At 34.2% G+C, this 20000-nt stretch overlaps 1 protein-coding gene and 1 non-coding gene across 2 annotated transcripts; one reads left to right on the top strand and one right to left on the bottom strand.

The window, feature by feature from the left end:
• Positions 1 to 8502: 8502 nt before the first annotated feature.
• LOC137964640 (uncharacterized) lies at positions 8503 to 12839 on the bottom strand. The gene is given in 4 exon segments (XM_068811380.1): positions 8503 to 9407; positions 9495 to 10011; positions 11077 to 11612; positions 11671 to 12839. Coding segments are annotated over 4 exon segments (2760 nt in total). The 5' UTR covers positions 12836 to 12839; the 3' UTR covers positions 8503 to 8865.
• Positions 12840 to 19590: 6751 nt separating this feature from the next.
• TRNAN-GUU (transfer RNA asparagine (anticodon GUU)) lies at positions 19591 to 19662 on the top strand. Its single transcript has one exon. It is a non-coding gene; the product is annotated as a tRNA-Asn (tRNA).
• The last annotated feature ends 338 nt before the right edge of the window (positions 19663 to 20000 follow it).

The raw sequence follows: 20000 nt of genomic DNA, 5'->3' as shown, positions 1-20000 counted from the left end.
TCTTAGATTCCCAATTAGGTATCTTGCATAAAGAACGTCTATATAACCACGATTATTTGACCAATTGTATATCGCATTTATTATTCGATCTAAAATAATTCTCTTAGGACCCATTTTCACAAATGAATTAATTAAGTCCAAACTCTGAAAAGATGAATATATGGAACCATATAAAAGGTATGCTATAACTATTCCAAAAAGGGCTATACTAACTGAAAAAATGGAATTTGTAACAAATTCATACCAATCTATGGAATAGGTAGGATTCTTATGTAAAAGGTTTATGGACGGAGTTAACCATTTCGATAATATATCAAAATGTATTCCCTCTTGAACCAAAGGAATTCCTATGAATCCAACAAATAAAGTAAATAAGACCAATACAAGCATAGGTAGTAACCTAGTATTGTTGGATTCATGGGGAAAAGTGGAAGTGTCTTTATTTCCTAAATTAGTACTAATGGAACGGATCAGATTTCGTGCATTCTCCCCCATTTGATATTTCTTTTTTTCAAAAAAAGAAATCCTTTCGTTACTATTTCTGGTTGATAAAAGAAAATTTTTGTTAACTCCTTTTGGCTTTGGGGATTCTTTTCCCCATATAGATATTGAATAGAACGAACTGCTTTTAGCGCCCCTGTCATTTTTACAATGAAGGCGTAAATATCCTTCAAAAGTAAGTAAATAGACCCGAAACATATAAAATGCAGTTAATCCCACTGTGAAACAAGCTATTATCGCAAAAATGGGTGAATATAACCAACTATCATTAAGAATCTCATCTTTGGACCAAAAACAAGCAAGAGGTGGAATACCACAAAGAGAAAGTGTACCTAATAAAAAAGTTATTTTTGTAATTGGGACATATTTTCTTAAACCACCCATAAGAACCATGTTTTGACTTTTTTCTGGAGAATATCCAACAAGGGGTTCCATTGAATGAATAATGGATCCGGATCCTAAAAACAACAATGCTTTCGAATAGGCATGGGTGATCAAATGGAATAAGGCAGCTCGATAAGAACCTATCCCTAAAGCTAACATAATATAACCCAATTGAGACATTGTCGAATAGGCTAAACTTCTCTTAATGTCTCTTTGAGCAAGAGCCAAAGTAGCCCCTAAAAATACCGTTATTACACCTATCAAAGAAATAAGATTCATTATGTAAGGTATGACTGTGAAAAGAGGAAAAAGTCTAGCGACAAGAAAAATTCCCGCAGCTACCATGGTAGCTGCATGTATAAGAGCCGAAATAGGAGTAGGCCCCTCCATTGCATCAGGTAACCATACATGAAGGGGGAATTGTGCAGATTTAGCAACTGAACCGAGAAATAATAGAGAGGCACACAGAGTCGCAAATAAAAAATTGACCCCATCATTATGGATCAAGTTATTGAAAATTTCGAACAAATCCCTAAATTCGAAACTGCCTGTTATCCAATAAAGACCTAAGATTCCTAATAATAAACCAAAATCCCCTACACGATTAGTTACAAACGCTTTTTGACAAGCATTGGCCGCAATTGGTCGTGTGAACCAAAATCCTATTAATAGGTAGGAGCACATTCCCACGAGTTCCCAAAAAATATAAATTTGTATCAAATTAGAGCTAGTAACTAATCCCAACATGGAAGCATTGAAAAAACTCATATAAGCAAAAAATCTCAAATACCCTTGATCGTGAGACATATAATTGTCACTATAAATAAGAACCATTATTCCAACAGTAGTGATTAGTATTGACATAATAGAAGTAAGTGAGTCGATCAAGTAGCCAAACTCTAAGGAAAAATCATTATTGATGGTCCAAGACCATAGATATTGATAAGCGGAACCCCCTTTTATTTGTTGAATAGCTAGATCGGCCGAAAACCCCAGCGCTATGCTTAGCAATGCAACACTAGGAAAAGCCAACACACGGCGAATGCTTTTTGTTGCGGTCGGAACAAGCAGAAGTCCCAATCCTATTAATATAGTAACTGGAAGTGGAATGAAAGGTATGATCCATGCATATTGATATGTATGTTCCATAAAATAAAACCTTTTTTTTTTTATTTAATTGTTTCCGATTCACCAGCCTTTATTTCATTAAGAGAACTCAAATATGAAATATGATTTGAAATCATTAATTATTTTGATTCTTTACCAGATATTTAAAATCTTCCAATTATTCGAATTGAGAAGTTGCATTTCCTCAAATAACCAAATTAAATTACTATTTTAATTTTACTATTAATGCTTAGTAATTAATAAGATATTTATTAACATAACATATAGAACAGAGTATGAGATTTTCAATCATTCTAATACTACGGCGATTTATATCCATATAGTAAGACAAAATTCTATCAAAAAAAAAGACTTGATTCTTGATTCTGGAATATAGCATTTGCCAATAACTCGATCTAATAAAGATCGAGTTATTTTAGTTAGTTTAGGACTAGTTACTAACTAATTCATTGTGGAACTGATTGATTAGCTTTTATTCCAATAAAAAAAACTTATGTTTATTAGAAATCCTATAATACTCGTTATTTTGCATAAAACTTAAATAAAGGATTACTCCAATTAATATTCTTTTTCTTTATCAATTAATTTTATTAGTCTTTATTTAATATTAATAATTAATAATTATGGATACTCTACTTTCGAGATTGATTAAATTTATTAATTAATAGATAATAGAAAATGTTACATTATTGTTTTCTTAAATTAGATATAGGTAAGTATAGGTAAGGGTTCTGCTCTTATCTTAAACTTTTATTTTTTATTTTATTTTTATCCCGAGTGATACTATATCGATGTACATGTATCCATATTTTTTATGTAATCAAATCAAGAGGGTATTCGCTATAGAATAAATATGGATAATGAATAGAAAGATAGAAAGAACGATCCTTTTTGAGCAATACATGTCTTTCACATCCAACTATCTAAATGAGTAACTTTTTTATTTTAAGATGGCAGTTCCAAAGAAACGTACTTCTATGTCAAAGAAGCGTATTCGTAGAAATATTTGGAAAAAAAGAGGTTATTGGGCCAGGGAAAAGGCTTTATCCCTAGCTAAATCTATTTCTACTGGGCATTCAAAAAGTTTTTTTGTGCGACAATAATAAGGCCTTGGAATACAATACTCTAAATCAATATCACTCGATGAATTGGATGATTTACAATATACAATAGAAAATTAATAATTTACATTAACTAATGTTTTGAACTCATCCATATGAGATAGAACCCGATATTTTATTTTCGCATGTAGAAAACGAATTCCATTTTTCTGTCTAACGGGAGTCTAAAAAAGGGACTCTTTTTTTTTTTCAAACTTCAAACAAAAGCAGTTACATACAAGATAAGGATTTCACTTTTTATGTTTTTATAATTCACGAGATGGGGATTGTCATTTTCCCCATCACTTCACTTGTTTTTTTTTTTCGCATGCATTAAATCAGATAAATGGAAAATGAATTATACAGAAATAGATTGGAAAAGGAAATTCTTAGTTATATATGTAGACTAAGGACATAATCATCTAAATCCAACTGTTCCGGGAAAACTTATACTACATGAAATCCCATTGTTAAAACTGATAACATATCATGATACTAAGCTAAGTATTATTGAACGTTCAAATATTTATTTGAACAATTTTTTTTTATTCAACCATTCCTTTCTAATATTTCGGAAAATAAATAACATTGATTGCATCGACGAATGAATCTAATCTGGGCTATTATTATTTCGATCAAGCCGCCATGGTGAAATTGGTAGACACGCTGCTCTTAGGAAGCAGTGCCAGAGCATCTCGGTTCGAATCCGAGTGGCGGCATTCTCTAAAAGGGCACAATAGATCCTATACTGAATTCAATTCCGGATTTCTATAATTGAAAACCCCCTTTTCTTTTTTTTTTTAATCGTTTTTTATGATATTTGATACTTTAGAACATATATTAACTCACATCTCTTTTTCGATCATTTCAATTGTCATTACGATTCATTTAATGAAATTACTAGTTCATGAAATCGTAGGACTATGTGATTCGTCAGAAAAAGGTATGATAGTTACTTTTTTCTGTATAACAGGATTATTAGTTACTCGTTGGATTTATTCGAGACATTTCCCATTAAATGATTTATATGGATCATTAATGTTCCTTTCGTGGAGTTTCTCCATTTTTCATATGGTTTCGAAAATACGGAACCATAAAAATGATTTAAGCGCAATAACAGCTCCAGGTACTATTTTGACTCAAGGCTTTGCCACTTCGGGACTTTTAACTGAAATGCAGCAATCCGCAATATTAGTGCCTGCTCTACAATCCCAGTGGTTAATGATGCACGTGAGTATGATGTTATTGAGCTACGCAGCTCTTTTATGCGGATCGTTATTATCAGTAGCTCTTTTAGTCATTACACTTAGAAAAAACATAGATATTCTTGATAAAAGTAAAAATTTACTAATTGGATCATTTTATTTTGATGAGATACAATACTTAAATGAAAAAGGAAGTGTTTTACAAAGCACCTCCTTTCTTTCATTTAGAAATTATCACAAGTCTCAATTTACTCGACGGTTGGATCATTGGAGTTATCGTGTTATTAGTCTAGGATTTACTTTTTTAACCATAGGTATTCTTTCGGGAGCAGTATGGGCTAATGAGGCATGGGGATCTTATTGGAATTGGGACCCTAAGGAAACTTGGGCATTTATTACTTGGACCATATTCGCAATTTATTTACATACTAGAACGGCTCAAAGTTTGCAAGGTGTGAATTCCGCAATTGTGGCTTCTGCGGGATTTCTTATAATTTGGATATGTTATTTCGGGGTCAATCTATTAGGGGTAGGACTACATAGTTATGGTTCATTCACATTAACATCTAATTGAAGAAAAAGCTTGAAGAGTCCATAGTGGTCCCCTTAGATAGCGAAAGTTTTTCGAGTTTTTGAGAACCATTACATTGGTTCTCAAAAACTCCGGATGTTTCTGATTACAATTCAAAACCACTTCACTCTTTTTCTTTTGATTTTTTCATTTATAGTTATAGAAAATAAAATGATTTTAAAAATCAAAGGAGTTTTTGACTTTATGTCTTATTCTATCTAATTATTTATAAAAAATTTAGATAGAATAGCTTCGACCTTGTCAACTGATAACGAGAGAACGAAATCGGGATAAAGACCAATACCTATTACAGGTAAAAAGATACAGGTCGAAATAAATAATTCTCGTGGTCCAGAATCAAAAAAATAAGAGTTTGTAACATTGAAAAGCTTGTATCCATAGAACATCTGGCGTAACATAGATAATGAATAAATAGGAGTTAATATAATTCCAATAACCATTACAAAAGTAATTAGTATTTTGGGAATTATAAAATATTTAGAGCTAGTAATTATTCCAAAAAAAACTAATAACTCCGAAGCAAAACCACTCATTCCCGGCAATGCAAGAGAAGCCATCGAAAAACTACTGAACATGGTAAATATTTTTGGCATTGGGATCGCAATTCCGCCCATTTCGTCGAGATAAACAAGACGTATTCGATCATAACTCGTTCCCGCCAAGAAAAAAAGTGCAGCACCAATAAATCCATGAGAGATTATTTGTAAAATGGCTCCGTTGAGTCCCGTATCGGTTATGGAACCAATTCCTATAATTATGAAACCCATATGAGATACGGAAGAATAGGCTATTCTCTTTTTAAAATTGCCTTGACCAGGAGAAGTTGAAGCTGCATAGATTATTTGAATTGCTCCTACTATCATCAACCATGGAGAAAATATAGAATGAGCATGGGGTAATAATTCCATATTGATCCGAATCAATCCATATGCTCCCATTTTTAATAAGATTCCGGCTAGAAGCATACATGTACTGTAATGTGCTTCCCCATGGGTATCTGGTAACCATGTATGTAGGGGTATAATCGGTGATTTGACAGCATAAGCAATAAGGAAGCCCAAATATAATATTATTTCCAATGCCGCGGGATATGATTGATTAGCTGATGTTTCAAAATTTAATGTTGGGTCATTCGACCCGTATAAACCCATACCTAGAACTCCTATTAAAAGAAAAATGGAACCCCCTGCAGTGTACAAAATGAACTTTGTAGCTGAGTACAAACGTTTCTTACCCCCCCACATGGATAGAAGTAGGTAAACAGGAATTAATTCTAACTCCCACATGACGAAAAAAAGTAAAAGGTCTCGAGAGGAAAATAATCCTATTTGACCACTGTACATTGCTAACATAAGGAAATGGAACAATCGAGAATCCCGAGTAATTGGCCAAGCCGCTAAGGTAGCTAAAGTAGTAATGAATCCCGTTAGTAAAATGGGTCCTATGGAAAGTCCATCAATTCCCAGTCTCCAGTGAAAATCAAAAATATTTATCCATTTATAATCCTCCTCCAATTGGATTAATTGGTCGTCGAATTGGAAATGATAACAGAATGCATAGGTTGTTAGAAGCAGCTCTAAAAAGCATATGCACATAGTATACCATCTAACCCCCTTATTCCCCCTATGAGGGAGAAAAAAAATTAACAAACCCGCGGATATCGGCAAAATAACAATTATTGTTAACCAAGGAAAATAGCTCGTGGTAAAGACAAGATAGACTTTGACCAGAAAGACCCGCCCCCAGAATAATATATTCTATTCTATTTTCCCGAGTACGGGTCTTTGTCGGTAAAGAGGAATCAAATGTATTCAAGTGGAGTTTTCTAGAACGTATCAATAAGCTAGACCCATACTGCGAGTTGTCTCATGCCATAAATAAACCCGGACGCTCAAGAAATCCGTTGGACAAGCGGATTCACATCTTTTACAACCTACGCAGTCCTCCGTTCTTGGAGCAGAAGCTATTTGCTTAGCTTTACAGCCGTCCCAAGGTATCATTTCCAATACATCTGTGGGACACGCTCGTACACATTGAGTACATCCTATACAGGTATCATAAATCTTTACTGAATGTGACATTGGATATATAAAATTTTTGAATATTATTATTATTAATTTGATTTTCGATCTGGTAAAAAAAGAAGTAGTAAATAAATCATGTATTCTAGACACCAGACGAATCAGTGGGTTACCTTAATTTGTTTTTTTAGAATCAATAGATTGCTGGATCTGTTCATGAGAAAGAGCCAGGATACTTTGATTTCTTACGTTTCGGCAAACATGAATTAGTTAGACATGTTAATTCTAATTTTAGAATTAGATAAATTATATCTATTTATCCATATTCTATCCATATATATATATATATATAGAATATATAGAAGGATATCTGTGTTTATTTATATCTATATCATTACGACTACGATTATTTATTCAACAAATTTGATTGATTGATACGAGTTGATTTTCTGTTACGATGGATCGACGAAACAATAGCCGGTCCAATAGCTGCTTCAGCGGCGGCAATAGCTATAACAAAGATCGATAAAATGTCTCCTTTTAATTGACGACTATCAAATAAATCAGAAAATGTTACGAGATTTAGATTAACCGCATTCAGTATAAGCTCAAGGCACATAAGTGCTCTAACCATGTTTCGACTTGTGATCAATCCATAAATACCGATAGAAAATAAATAGGCACTCAAAACAAGTCCGTGTTCGAGCATCATTGACTAACTCCTCATCAATCTCGATTCATTTCAATATGAACAACAATTTTTTAACCGATTTGATTGACTCGAATATAACAAGTGCGTAACAAACGAAAGCATTGGCAATGGATAGAACTAAACCTTTTATTATTTGACATTCCATATGAACAAAAATAGAATTGAAGGAAAATAGATGTACTAACAATAAGCAATAAGGCAGAACAAGGCCGAGGCCTTATTTTTTTTTTTTTTTCTTTGATTTTTTATTTCTAATCCTAACTCTTTTTTACTGACGAGCCATAGCAATTGCACCTATCAAAGCAACTAAAAGAATTATAGAAACAAGTTCAAATGGAAGATAAAAATCCGTTGATAAATGAATCCCAATTTGTTGAACGTTACTTATCAGGTCCTGTTCTATAATCTGGCTTGATCTTGTAGTCCAAATAATCCCGTACCACGACGTATCTAAGATAGTAGTAATTAATGAAAACAAAATACTTGTACAAACCAGTAAAGTAACCCCATCCCCAACGGTCCAAAGAGAGAAATAATTGGAATATTCTGAACCTTTCATGAACATCACGGCAAATATGATTAAGACATTTACGGCCCCCACGTAAATGAGGAGCTGTGCAGCAGCTACAAAATAGGAGTTAGATGGAATATAGAATAAGGCTATAGAAACAAGAACCAATCCCAAAGAAAAGGCAGACAAAATTGGACTCGTAAGTAATACCACTCCGAGACTTCCTAATATAAGTCCTGATCCCAGAAATACTAAAAGAATATCATGTATTGGTCCAGGTAAATCCATTATGCGTAAAATAAGAGATAAATTAAGTAGAAATATTTCATGACCTTACTGACGCGGGCCAGGAAAAGGGGGTTACCCTATTTTTTTCTTGTCAATGATGATACGTTCTTAATTGAATTAAATCTTAATGGGATGTGGATTGACGTAGATACTGTTATTGGACCAATCCCACTTCTGTATCTGAAAGTGAAAGTGTAGTTCGGAATTGTATATTTCGAAATAACCACAGATATATGAATTCCATTTTCAATTCAAATAAAGCCATGATTCCCACAAATCAGTAGTTATATTTATGATTTGTGGTTACTGCCGAACCAAAAAGAAAGAACCCTGATCAAAACAGAATCTTAGTAATTTGGTAATTTTGGTAATCATTATCATTATTGAAAAAGGAAAAGGGGTTTAGTTTATCCGCGGCTATTTTTATTTATTTGAGTGGAATTCATATTCATAATTGTTTGTTTGAATTGTGTAATCCCCCATTATTGACACTGGTAGACGACCCAAAGCAATTTGATTATAATTCAATTCGTGACGATCATAAGTAGAAAGTTCATATTCCTCAGTCATTGATAAACAATTTGTTGGACAATACTCGACGCAGTTGCCACAAAATATACAGATTCCAAAATCAATACTATAATTAAGCAGCCGTTTCTTTCTAATATCTGTTTCCAATCTCCAATCAACAACAGGTAAATCTATGGGACATACACGAACACATACTTCGCAAGCAATACATTTATCAAATTCAAAGTGGATTCGACCGCGGAAACGCTCTGATGTGATCAATTTTTCATAAGGATATTGAATAGTTACAGGTAAACGATTCGCGTGGGATAAAGTAATCATGAAACTTTGACCAATGTACCTTGTAGCTCGTACTGTTTGTTGACCATAATTCATGAACCCAGTCACCATAGGGAACATATCGTGGATATCCATGAATAATTTGATGTTTCTTTCTCTTGCTTGAGAGAGGTTATGAACCTAGAATTTCATATTCTGTTACAGCGAAAGGCGTTGGAAAGAAGTTGTCAATAATAGATTACCTAGAGAAACAGGTAAAAGAAATTTCCATCCAAGATTTAATAGTTGGTCCATTCTCATCCTAGGTAAAGTCCACCTTGTTGTGATAGGAATGAACAGGAACAAATAAGCTTTAGCTAATGTAATGAAGATACTAATTGTCGTTCCAAAGACCCCACCAGGTTTATTTATTCCGAAAAGCTTCGGAATGAATATGTACGGAATAGAGGAATTCCACCCCCCCAAGTACAGAACTGTTACAAATAATGAAGAAACTAGTAGATTTAGGTAAGACGCAATGTAAAATAAACCAAATTTTATACCCGAATATTCGGTTTGATAACCTGCTACTAATTCCTCTTCCGCTTCTGGTAAATCAAAGGGTAATCTCTCACATTCTGCTAGGGAAGAAACTAGAAAAACTATAAACCCTATGGGTTGGCGCCAAAGATTCCACCCCCAAAAACCATATTTAGACTGTGCCTCAACTATATCAATCGTACTTGAACTGTTAGATAATTATAGTCGATGATAACATCACTGTTCCTATCGCTATTCCAGAACCGTACATGAGACCTCCGCTTCATACGGCTCCTCGATGGCCACAAATAAATTTAAGGACTGACTTGGTATTCCCCCGGCTTGCTTTTTTTGTGGAGTAGCTAGAGTAAAGATGCATCGGGGAGTCCCTAATTAAACCAATGGAATTCTGTCTGCTATAATAACAAATAAAAGTGCTTCGGAATTGATCTCATCCTTATTTTTTTTTTTAATGCAAATTACAAAATTTTTCTTTGTTCAGCAATAACTGAATCCTTCAATAAAATATGCGCTGTATCGGTAAAAATTTCGACCCATAGATTGCGCGATTACGAAAAATAATTAGACCCCGCACCAATTCATGAATCCTGATAAGAATTCCATTCCATCTATATAAATGTAGATCAGAAAAAAAAAGAATAAAAAAAGATCTCTTATCATTTTAATTTTTCCTATTGCATTCCATTTCTTTCGTTCCTGTTCTTCTTTCTCAGAAGGGGATTCTAAAAAATAAAATAAAGGATTATTTCGTTCCCAATAGTTATTTCTTTAATCAGTGGGTAGGAGTATACTCTGGATCGGAATCATCGGGAAGTACTCCTTGATCATTTCTACCAACGTAAAGCCCTCATTATGATTCCTTTCATGCAAAAATATCTCTTTGGATACCTTACATTATTTCCATTACTAATCCTTTGCGTATCTTAGTGTTCCTAACCACCCACCCTTTTTTTGATTGATTCAAAATATGGATAAAATTGTAAAAACCCATACAAGTGATCTTTTGTACCCGCTTCAAGCCATGATGACTAATCATCCAATCTTGGGGTAAACAGTTTACGCTGCTTATGTTTACTTCTACCTTACTCTCGTACATAGGGAATGAGAATCAATCTTATTACTGCAAATTAATAAGCAGTTTTGTTTCACTCATATAACTATCTGGTTTAGCTCATCGACCCAAGTGATGAATAAAGAAAAGTGAAGATATTTATACAATCAGTACATTCAATCTTCTTTCCTAAAACAAGTGGGTAAGGTAAAGTTGATGTTCCAACGAATCACACGTAGAGATATTGATAACACACATAGAGTTAATGGTATTTCATAACTAATCGATTGAGCAGCAGCTCGTAGACCACCTGAAAAGGAATATTTATTATTCGAGCCATATCCTGACATAAGAAGTCCAATAGGGACAATACTGGAAATGGCGATCCAGAAAAAAACACCTATACTGAGATCGGCCAGAACAAGGCGATACCCAAAAGGAATTACTGAATAACTAAAAAAAATGGATATGGCCGCTATAGACGGGCCGATACTGAATAAACGAATATCCCCCCTAGATGGGAGAAGATCCTCTTTCAAAAGTAGCTTAGTCCCATCCGCTAGAGCTTGAAGAATTCCCAAAGGACCGGCGTATTCAAGCCCAATACGTTGTTGTAATGCTGCAGATATTTCTCTTTCTAACCACACAATCACGAGTACTCCTATTGTGATTCCTGATACAGGAGTAAAAATAGGGACAAGCGCCCATATGAGGCTATAGACTTCTTCTAAATACTCCGATCTGGAAAAAGAATTGATAGCTTGTATTTCTGTCGTATCAATTGTCATTTCAACGATCAACCTCTCCCATAATGATATCTATACTACCTAGTATCGTCATGATATCAGCCAATTTCATTCTTTTAACTAACTGAGGAAGAATTTGCAAATTGATGAAACCTGGTGGACGAATTTTCCATCTCCAAGGAAAAACACTATTATCTCCTATCAAAAAAATGCCTAATTCTCCCTTGGGGGCTTCTACTCTTACATAAAGTTCTTGCTTCGACAATTCAAAAGCGGGTGAAGGTTTTTTACTAATGAATCGATAATCAAAATCATTCCATTCGGAATGGCGCCCTCCATCAAAGCGTCGCACTTCTAAATTCTCATAGGCCCCTCCCGGAATTCCTTCTATAGCTCGTTGAATAATTTTTACGGATTCCGTCATTTCACCGATTCGCACTAAATAACGAGCTAATGAGTCTCCTTCTTTTTGCCACTGGACCTCCCAATCGAATTCATCGTAACACTCATAATGATCAACTTTACGAAGATCCCATTGGATTCCGGAAGCTCGTAACATTGGTCCTGATAAACCCCAATTTATTGCTTCTTCTCCACCAATAATGCCTACTCCTTCAACTCGTTGCAAAAAAATGGGATTCCGCGTAATAAGTTTTTGATATTCCACTACCTCTGTTAAAAAATAATCGCAGAAATCCAAACATTTATCTATCCAACCATAAGGTAGATCAGAAGCTACTCCTCCGATACGGAAGTAATTGTGCATCATTCGCATACCTGTGGCAGCTTCAAATAGATCATATAGCAATTCCCTTTCTCTTAAAATATAGAAGAAAGGAGTTTGTGCACCGATATCCGCCATAAAAGGCCCCAGCCATAACAAATGAGAAGCTATACGACTCAACTCCAGCATAATTACTCTGATATAGCTAGCTCTTTTAGGTACTTGAATATTTCCCAACTGTTCTGGTCCATTTACCGTTATTGCTTCCGTGAACATAGTTGCTAAATAATCCCAACGTGTTACATAAGGCAGATATTGTATAATTGTTCGGTTTTCCGCAATTTTTTCCATTCCTCTATGTAAATAACCTAATACGGGTTCACAGTCAATAACATCTTCACCATCCAGAGTAACGATGAGTCGAAGAACACCATGCATTGATGGGTGGTGAGGACCCATATTGACTATCATGAGGTCTTTTCTTGTAGCCGGTACAGTCATATGTTTTCTTCCCCGATTCATTATTCATGAATTATCGAAAACAAAACGAGGTTCATCAAAATTCAAGATCTAATACTAATAAACCAAATAATTCAAATGAATCCCCAATCCTCAAATTAACGCGGTTTTGGCTCCCGAATATTCAGCTGACCAATTAATTCCTTATAACGTACTCTATTTTTTTTTGACAAATAAGCCAGCAGCCGTTGACGTTTTCCCAAAATCTTCCGCAGACCTCTCTGAGAGAAATAGTCTTTTCTGTGCAATTCTAGATGTGAAGTAAGTCTACGTATCTTATTAGTAAAATTGAATACTTGAAATTCAACGGATCCCCTGTTTTTTCCTTTTTCTTCTTGCGGAATAACTGAGATGAATGAACTTTTTATCATAAAAATAATTCTTCTCTTTCTTTTTTTTCTTTCTTTTTCACAAATATGGGTTTTACCGGTCAGGAATAATATAATAATAATGACAGTTATTTCAATCTTTCAATCTGGTACACACAGGAATCCAGATTTATTCATATAGTACTTTGTTTTTTATCAAAAAAACAATTTAATAAATCCAATTTCATTTGTAATTTGATTCGGATACGAAAGCATGTTACATTTTTGCACCCACGAAATATAAAATGATTTTGGCCTAAGAAGATTCCGCCGATTCATTCCTAGATCCAATTAATACGTTATTGAATTACTATTACTATCATGTATCAGAATGGAATGGAAGACAGCGTGCATGTAAATACGTCTGTCCTAGTCTACCGGATGTGAGCGTGATATATAGAAAAAGAAAATATACCATAAAAAAAATAGATAATATATCATCAAATAATTCTGTATCGTGGGTACATATGTATCCTTAACATACTGAAACGACTACTATTATTGGTATCAAACCAATAGCGATCCATACAAGCTAAATCTTCTAATCGATAATTGGGCCAAAGAAACAATTTAAATTGAATGCATTTATTTGTATCTGTATCAAGATACTTATTCTCATCTAAAAATTGCACACAATTTTTTATGTTATTCCCGTTGCAAAGTACTGTATTTCTATCCACAACATTCCCATTTCCGGAATTTAAATCCATTAGAATTCTTAATTCTCTACGACGTACAGGAGATAGAATATTTTCAGGAATAAAAAGTGAATCATAATGATTTTCGTCTCCATTCCCAAGCGTTTTTCTATCTTGTGCAATAGATCCATCGAAATTATTCTCATCAACATATTTCCTTTTTCGGAATCTTCGATTTGTTTTGTGCTTACTCTTATGGGCCAATGAAATACTTATGGTTTGATACATAAGAAATTGCCCATCCCGTTTTAGAGACAGACGAACCGGTTCGATAATGAATATTCCCTTTCTTATCAATTCCGTAATTGTTAGCTCCTTATCAATCAGCATTACATCCAGGCGCATTTCTCCTCTTTCAATAGAGGATATAGCAATTTCACTTGGATTTTTCAGTCTAAGCAGGAAACAATATACCTTAACATTATTGATTATTCTTTGATTCAGAGGTTCATCCCATCTCAATTGAAAAAGCAAATACTTTTTCAGGAGAAAATCAAGTTCTGCCTCCTTCTTGCTTTTAGATTTCCTTTTCTTTTTACGTTTTTTATTTTTAATGTCTGATTCGGTTTCCGCGTAATCCTTTTCAAAATCTTTTTTTTTGTTTCGTGCATCTGATCCAAGATTCTTTTGGTTTCGTAGATCTGATCCAAAATCTTCTTGGCCCCGCTGTTCTTTTTCTTCTTGATTTCGATTCTCTAATTCAAGATATTCTTCTTTTTGATTGGATGATATACGAAGACTCTCTTTTTGATTTCCATTGATATTTCTACTAATATTTTCATTTCCATTAAAATTAAAAAAAAGTAATTGGATTGGTATAATCCAGGGTTTAATCTTATATGCATCATAAAGCAGTCTAAATTCTTGGAAGAACCAAGGTTCCAGATTCGGTATGGGACCATATAACACGTCTTCATTCATTCCCATCCAATCAAAAAAAAAACCTTTTTTATTGGATGGGTTAATTTTTTGATCAATCATGAGATTGAGATAAAAAAGATCCTTTTTCTCAATTATTTTATAATCATTAGTTCTCGTCTTAGTATCTTTGCTAATGTTAGTCCTCGCGCCCATGTTAGTCCTGGTTTCAATATCGAGATTTTTTTTAAGACAAAAATTTAGAATTCCGCACTCAAAATATTTTCGATCTAGATTTTGACCTGTATCAATAATACACTCTTTCCCTAAATAATCACTACTAGCTGTACTCCCTAATACATAAAATAATTCGAGTTTAGGTGTGTGGTAATTATATGAAATCTTTCGTCCCTCATTTACCTGTAAAGGGGACCCATAAATATATGGGTTCTTTCTATCCTCATAATTAATATACTTATGTGCTAAAAGAACATATCTGTACTGTTTTTTATTTTTACTCGACAATGAATTCTCTCCATAAGAATTTTCATTCTTGTAATGAATGAATCGGTTTTTTTCATATGAATCTAAAAATTTGAAGTCTTTATTTTGAATCATGCGGTGTTGATTGACTCTATTTCGCCATTTTTGCGGTACTAATCTGGACCATCTAGTCTGAGATAAATTGTATTGATAATGACCTCTTAACCAGTCTTTCCATTCATTGATTCCAGAATTCGGAAGTTTTTTACGCCTTGTTTTTGAATCAGATACTTCTCGTGTGACCTTTATTCTATCCTTGAAAAAGGTGTATGCTCCATGATATTGAAGTGCAGATCCAAAGGGATCCTTGTTAATAACCTGAATTTGTGATAATTTGTAAAATACATATCCTTGGGATAAGGAAGATAAGTCACAATAAGTCTTTGAATGTTTATTACTAATATTAGAAAGCGACTTTTTTACAGTCGAAATAAAGTGAATTGCATTTTGGTTCGTTTCATCAATTACTTCTTGATTTGTTTCATCATTGTAAATGTATTTATTGAGAGTTTTTTTTATTGATTCAAGTAAAAGTTGTGCATTTTTTCTGGGAATGTTAATAGTAGATAGACGGATACCAATGTATATTCTTTCAACGAAAGATTTCAGAAAATAGTGCCATTTGCGTATTAATCGCGCACTTATTTTTTTTGATATCCACAAAATATCTTTCAAAAACTCCCATCTTTTATTATCACAACTCGTCTTGTTAGAAATAAGATTTATATCCGGAGTTCCCATTTTTTTTTTCTCCGCGATTCTTTCAATTTGATCTCTAATTGTGATTGTACTATTAGCCAGATCCTTGATTTTTTTTTCTGTGAGTGAATAATTTGTCCAATCCATGGATCTAATTTGAATGATCGATTCATCGGTAATCTTATTACTGATTATAGAATCTTTTCTATTTTCATTCGGTTCATATACTTTCCTCAATCCCAATAATAAAATTGGGTTTACTTTTTCAAGTTCTTTTATTATTCTTTTCATTTTTATTATTCTTTTACTTTTAATAAGGAGAATTCTTTTGATAACCCCACTTGTTTTTTCTTTTGCAAATTTTAGAAACCTTTTTTTTTTTTTTTTTAAAACTTTTAGAACTCGAAAACATTTATTTTTCAACTTTGTAATTTTTTTTGCAAATTCTTTACAAACGGGTTTAAAAAAAGAAGGTCGTTTTCGGGGAGAACCAAAAGGTAGTTCAGCTTCCATTCCCCAGATTGTTAAAAAAGAAAAATTGTCTCTTTTTCCTTTCTTTTTTATTGGACTTCCAAGGGGGGGGTCTTACCTTATTGCGCCAAGGTTTCAGACAGAAAGGAAATTGGATTTTTATCTGAATACCATCTGTTAACCAGTTTTTTGGAAATTCTGTTTCTGATAATTGAACACCATTATAGGTGCATTTAACGTGCATTTCTCTATCCCAGTCTTTAAAATCTTCGTACCACTCAGGGAATTGAAATAATAGCATACGGCCGAGATTTTTAGCTATTATTAATGAGGGCAGTACGATGTATTTTCTAAGAATTGATTGGGTTACTAACATCGAACCCCTTATTGCTTGAGCAAATAGAATACTATCCCAAGTTTCTGCTATTGCTATCCGTTCATTCTCCTTTTTTTTCTCCTCCTTGTTTTTGCCCTTTTCTTTTGCCTCCTTCCGCTTAGAATCTTCATAATCTGAAGTTTTTAATTCCAGGCTTTCCCCCGTCCGATTCCTAAAGATTGGGTTCATCATTTCGGAGATATCAAAAGAAAAAAAAAATGTTTTGTCTATTCTGTCCAAAAAAAGCGGGGAATGCACGTTTCCTTGAAACATTTCCCAAATAGTTGTTTTACGTCTTTGAGCACGCATGGATCCTTTGATTAGGTCCCGGCGAAAATCCGGTTGTTGTGAGTAGCGTATCAAAGCCACCTCTTCCGCTTGATCACTATTGCTACCGGCACTGATACTAGTATCAGTACCGGTATTTTCATCGTCATCACTATAAATTACCACACGTTTGGCTTTTCTTGAACGAATCCCAGGATCCTCTGTCGTTTCTTCCTCATTTTGCCCCTCTTGCTCTTGTTCTTCCAATTCATCGATCAATTTATATGACCATCGAGGAACTTTTTTAGTGACTTTCTGTACCCCAATGGAGTTTTTTCTAATTGTTTCATCAGTTAAATCAGTTGTAACTGCATCAAATAGAAATTTCAAGCATTTCATTTCATTTTTTGACCCAAGCCATCGTTGTTCGGCTAATAAAGCAAGTCCCCTCCAATTTGAACTAGGTGTTGATTCCTCAGGCAAATCATTGATTGAGGTAAAGGAATGATTAATGTCTGTCGATAATAATTCTCCATTAAACAAATCCATTTTATGTTCAAATTCTCGGTAATTTTTAGTTTTAGGGAGCATATCGTAGATTTTCTTTATCCAAATCATTCCTATGGAATCCTCTGTCAAAGTCATTGAATCATTCATGATTGAACGTGAATAACCCTTTTTAATAGTTCCGCGATATGATCCGTTGAAAAACGGATCATATAGTTTAGGCAAGCATTCTTGTTTGTTCTCATCATTGCACAATCGGATCCTTTTTTCGAGTACATCCATAGGGGAGGCCCCTTTGTCTAGAGCTTCTATTCGATTTATGAACTCATTGCTTAAGTTGTATCTTTTTTGGTCATTGGTATAAGTCCAATTATGATACAGATCATCCGGGGAACCTTTTTCTGTCGTGCATAAAGACATCTTTCTTTTTATTATTTCGCCAAAAGTGGATAAGCTAGGTGGATATGTAAAAGAAATTATTTGTTTTCCATCACCTGCACATGTGTGAAAAAAATATTGCGACATTTCATTTCTTACAGCATTTTCAAATCGATCGTTTTTTATATAGCGTAATGGACGATTCCATCGTTTATAGTCGAAAAGGAGAGTTACAAGAGGTTTTTCAAACCAAAGGAGGTCTTTATCTTCCTCATCTTTAAGTATTTCTTTTTCATTCAATTGGATCTCTTTCGTTTCATCTAGTTTGTCTGAATCCTCCTTTTCTCCCGAATAAGGGGGGAAGTCTTCTTGGGCGGATCCCTCTTGTTCTTGTTTAGTTCCCTTCTCTTCGGAAGTTGGTTCCATTTCTATATCTCTTTCTTCCTTACCTTCCTCCCCTTCCTCCCTTTCTAATGGTAAGGGTTCTTTCAGTTTTTTAGTGACAATAGGCGAGGGCATTTTGCCTAAATAGTAGACGGAGGTAATAAGTAAGAGAATACTAAAGGTTCGGGCCATAGAATTTGTTAATTCTGACACAAGATACTTATTAGATCTAATGTACTTATTGGATCTAATAACATTTTTTTGCCGTATCCATAATAATAGCAATCCAATCCATTTCATGAATAAAATGTGACCAATTAACCAACCAACAAAACTACTTGTTAAAAATAACATCTTGCTATTACATCGAAACAAATAAATGTTAACTAATCTGGCTAAAGTTGAACTTGGTAAAATAAAATGGTTAAATAATTGAAAAATGAGGTTATTCAAGAATAACCATTGAATCCAGAGATTGCGCATTGAATTTCTGGTCGTGAATCTATAATCGAAAAAGTGTTCGTGATTCTTACAGAAGAAATGAAACAAAAGGTACGGTACAACTAGGACGGTTATTATATGAGATCTACCCAATGCTAGATGGAGGGGTGTATAATAGATTGATATGAACATCATAAGTTGCCCTATAATAAAACCAGTTATTGCTGATACCTTCTTCTCGGTTCCTTCTTCAATAAACTTCATTTTCAGAAGGAAGAGATAAGAGGGCCCTATGGAAAAATTGATCAGAAACCCATAAAGGAGTCCGACCGTAACGACCGAATTGATTATCTTCATGCATAAGGAAGATGGATTACCTAGTAGAAAAGATTTAAAAATCATCACAAACCTCCTTTCTTTTTCTTTTCTATTGCAATTTCTCGATTATTATATGATGATTTCTTAACTTTCCATATATAGAAGCAGATAGACTAGAAATTACATCTCTTATGTCTATGTCAATAATACAATCTTCCTCGATTGAATGACATCTCTGATGTCAATGACACCAAAGAGATATTAAATGAATGGAATTGGGATATGGATGGAATATAATGAAATATAGCCACTTTGAGGTTCCCTATGAAATGAGGCATGGAACGGAGCCACTACAAAGAAGTTCCGGGAGTAACGAAGGAAGCTTCGGGCTCATATTGGTCATGGGTTGAAAACGGGAGTTGAACTCTATGAGATCTAATCTCCCGTTGTTCCTCAGTAGCTCAGTGGTAGAGCGGTCGGCTGTTAACTGACTGGTCGTAGGTTCGAATCCTACTTGGGGAGATTTGATGAATCTTAATTCTTTAATTTAAAATTAAGAATTCAAAGGCTCGCTTTGACCGTTAGGAGTAGGTAACCGGTTCCTTGTCTTTGTTTCTATTGCATTCTATCTCATCGTATCACATTCTTTCTGTTCTGCGATATTTGAGAATCCCCGTCAATACCTCGGTGTAGATCCGGGATAATCCTTTGTTCCGTAGCCCTGGGGGCTATTTATACAACTAGCCAATTAAGAATTCTCAGATGGTGTAGTAGCAGTGCATGAAAGATGCAGTCATCGATTCTCCCGAGAGTCCGCAATTCCCGTGAGCAAACGTATTAATGACGAGGAACACATTTTT

Source organism: Aristolochia californica, unplaced genomic scaffold (assembly GCF_029961685.1).
Source record: "Aristolochia californica isolate CCGP_79_NKW_82.1479 unplaced genomic scaffold, dmAriCali1.0.hap1 SCAF_426, whole genome shotgun sequence".
NCBI lineage: Eukaryota > Viridiplantae > Streptophyta > Magnoliopsida > Piperales > Aristolochiaceae > Aristolochia > Aristolochia californica.
Note: the sequence above shows the minus strand (reverse complement) of the source record. Positions and strands in the feature narration are given on the sequence as shown.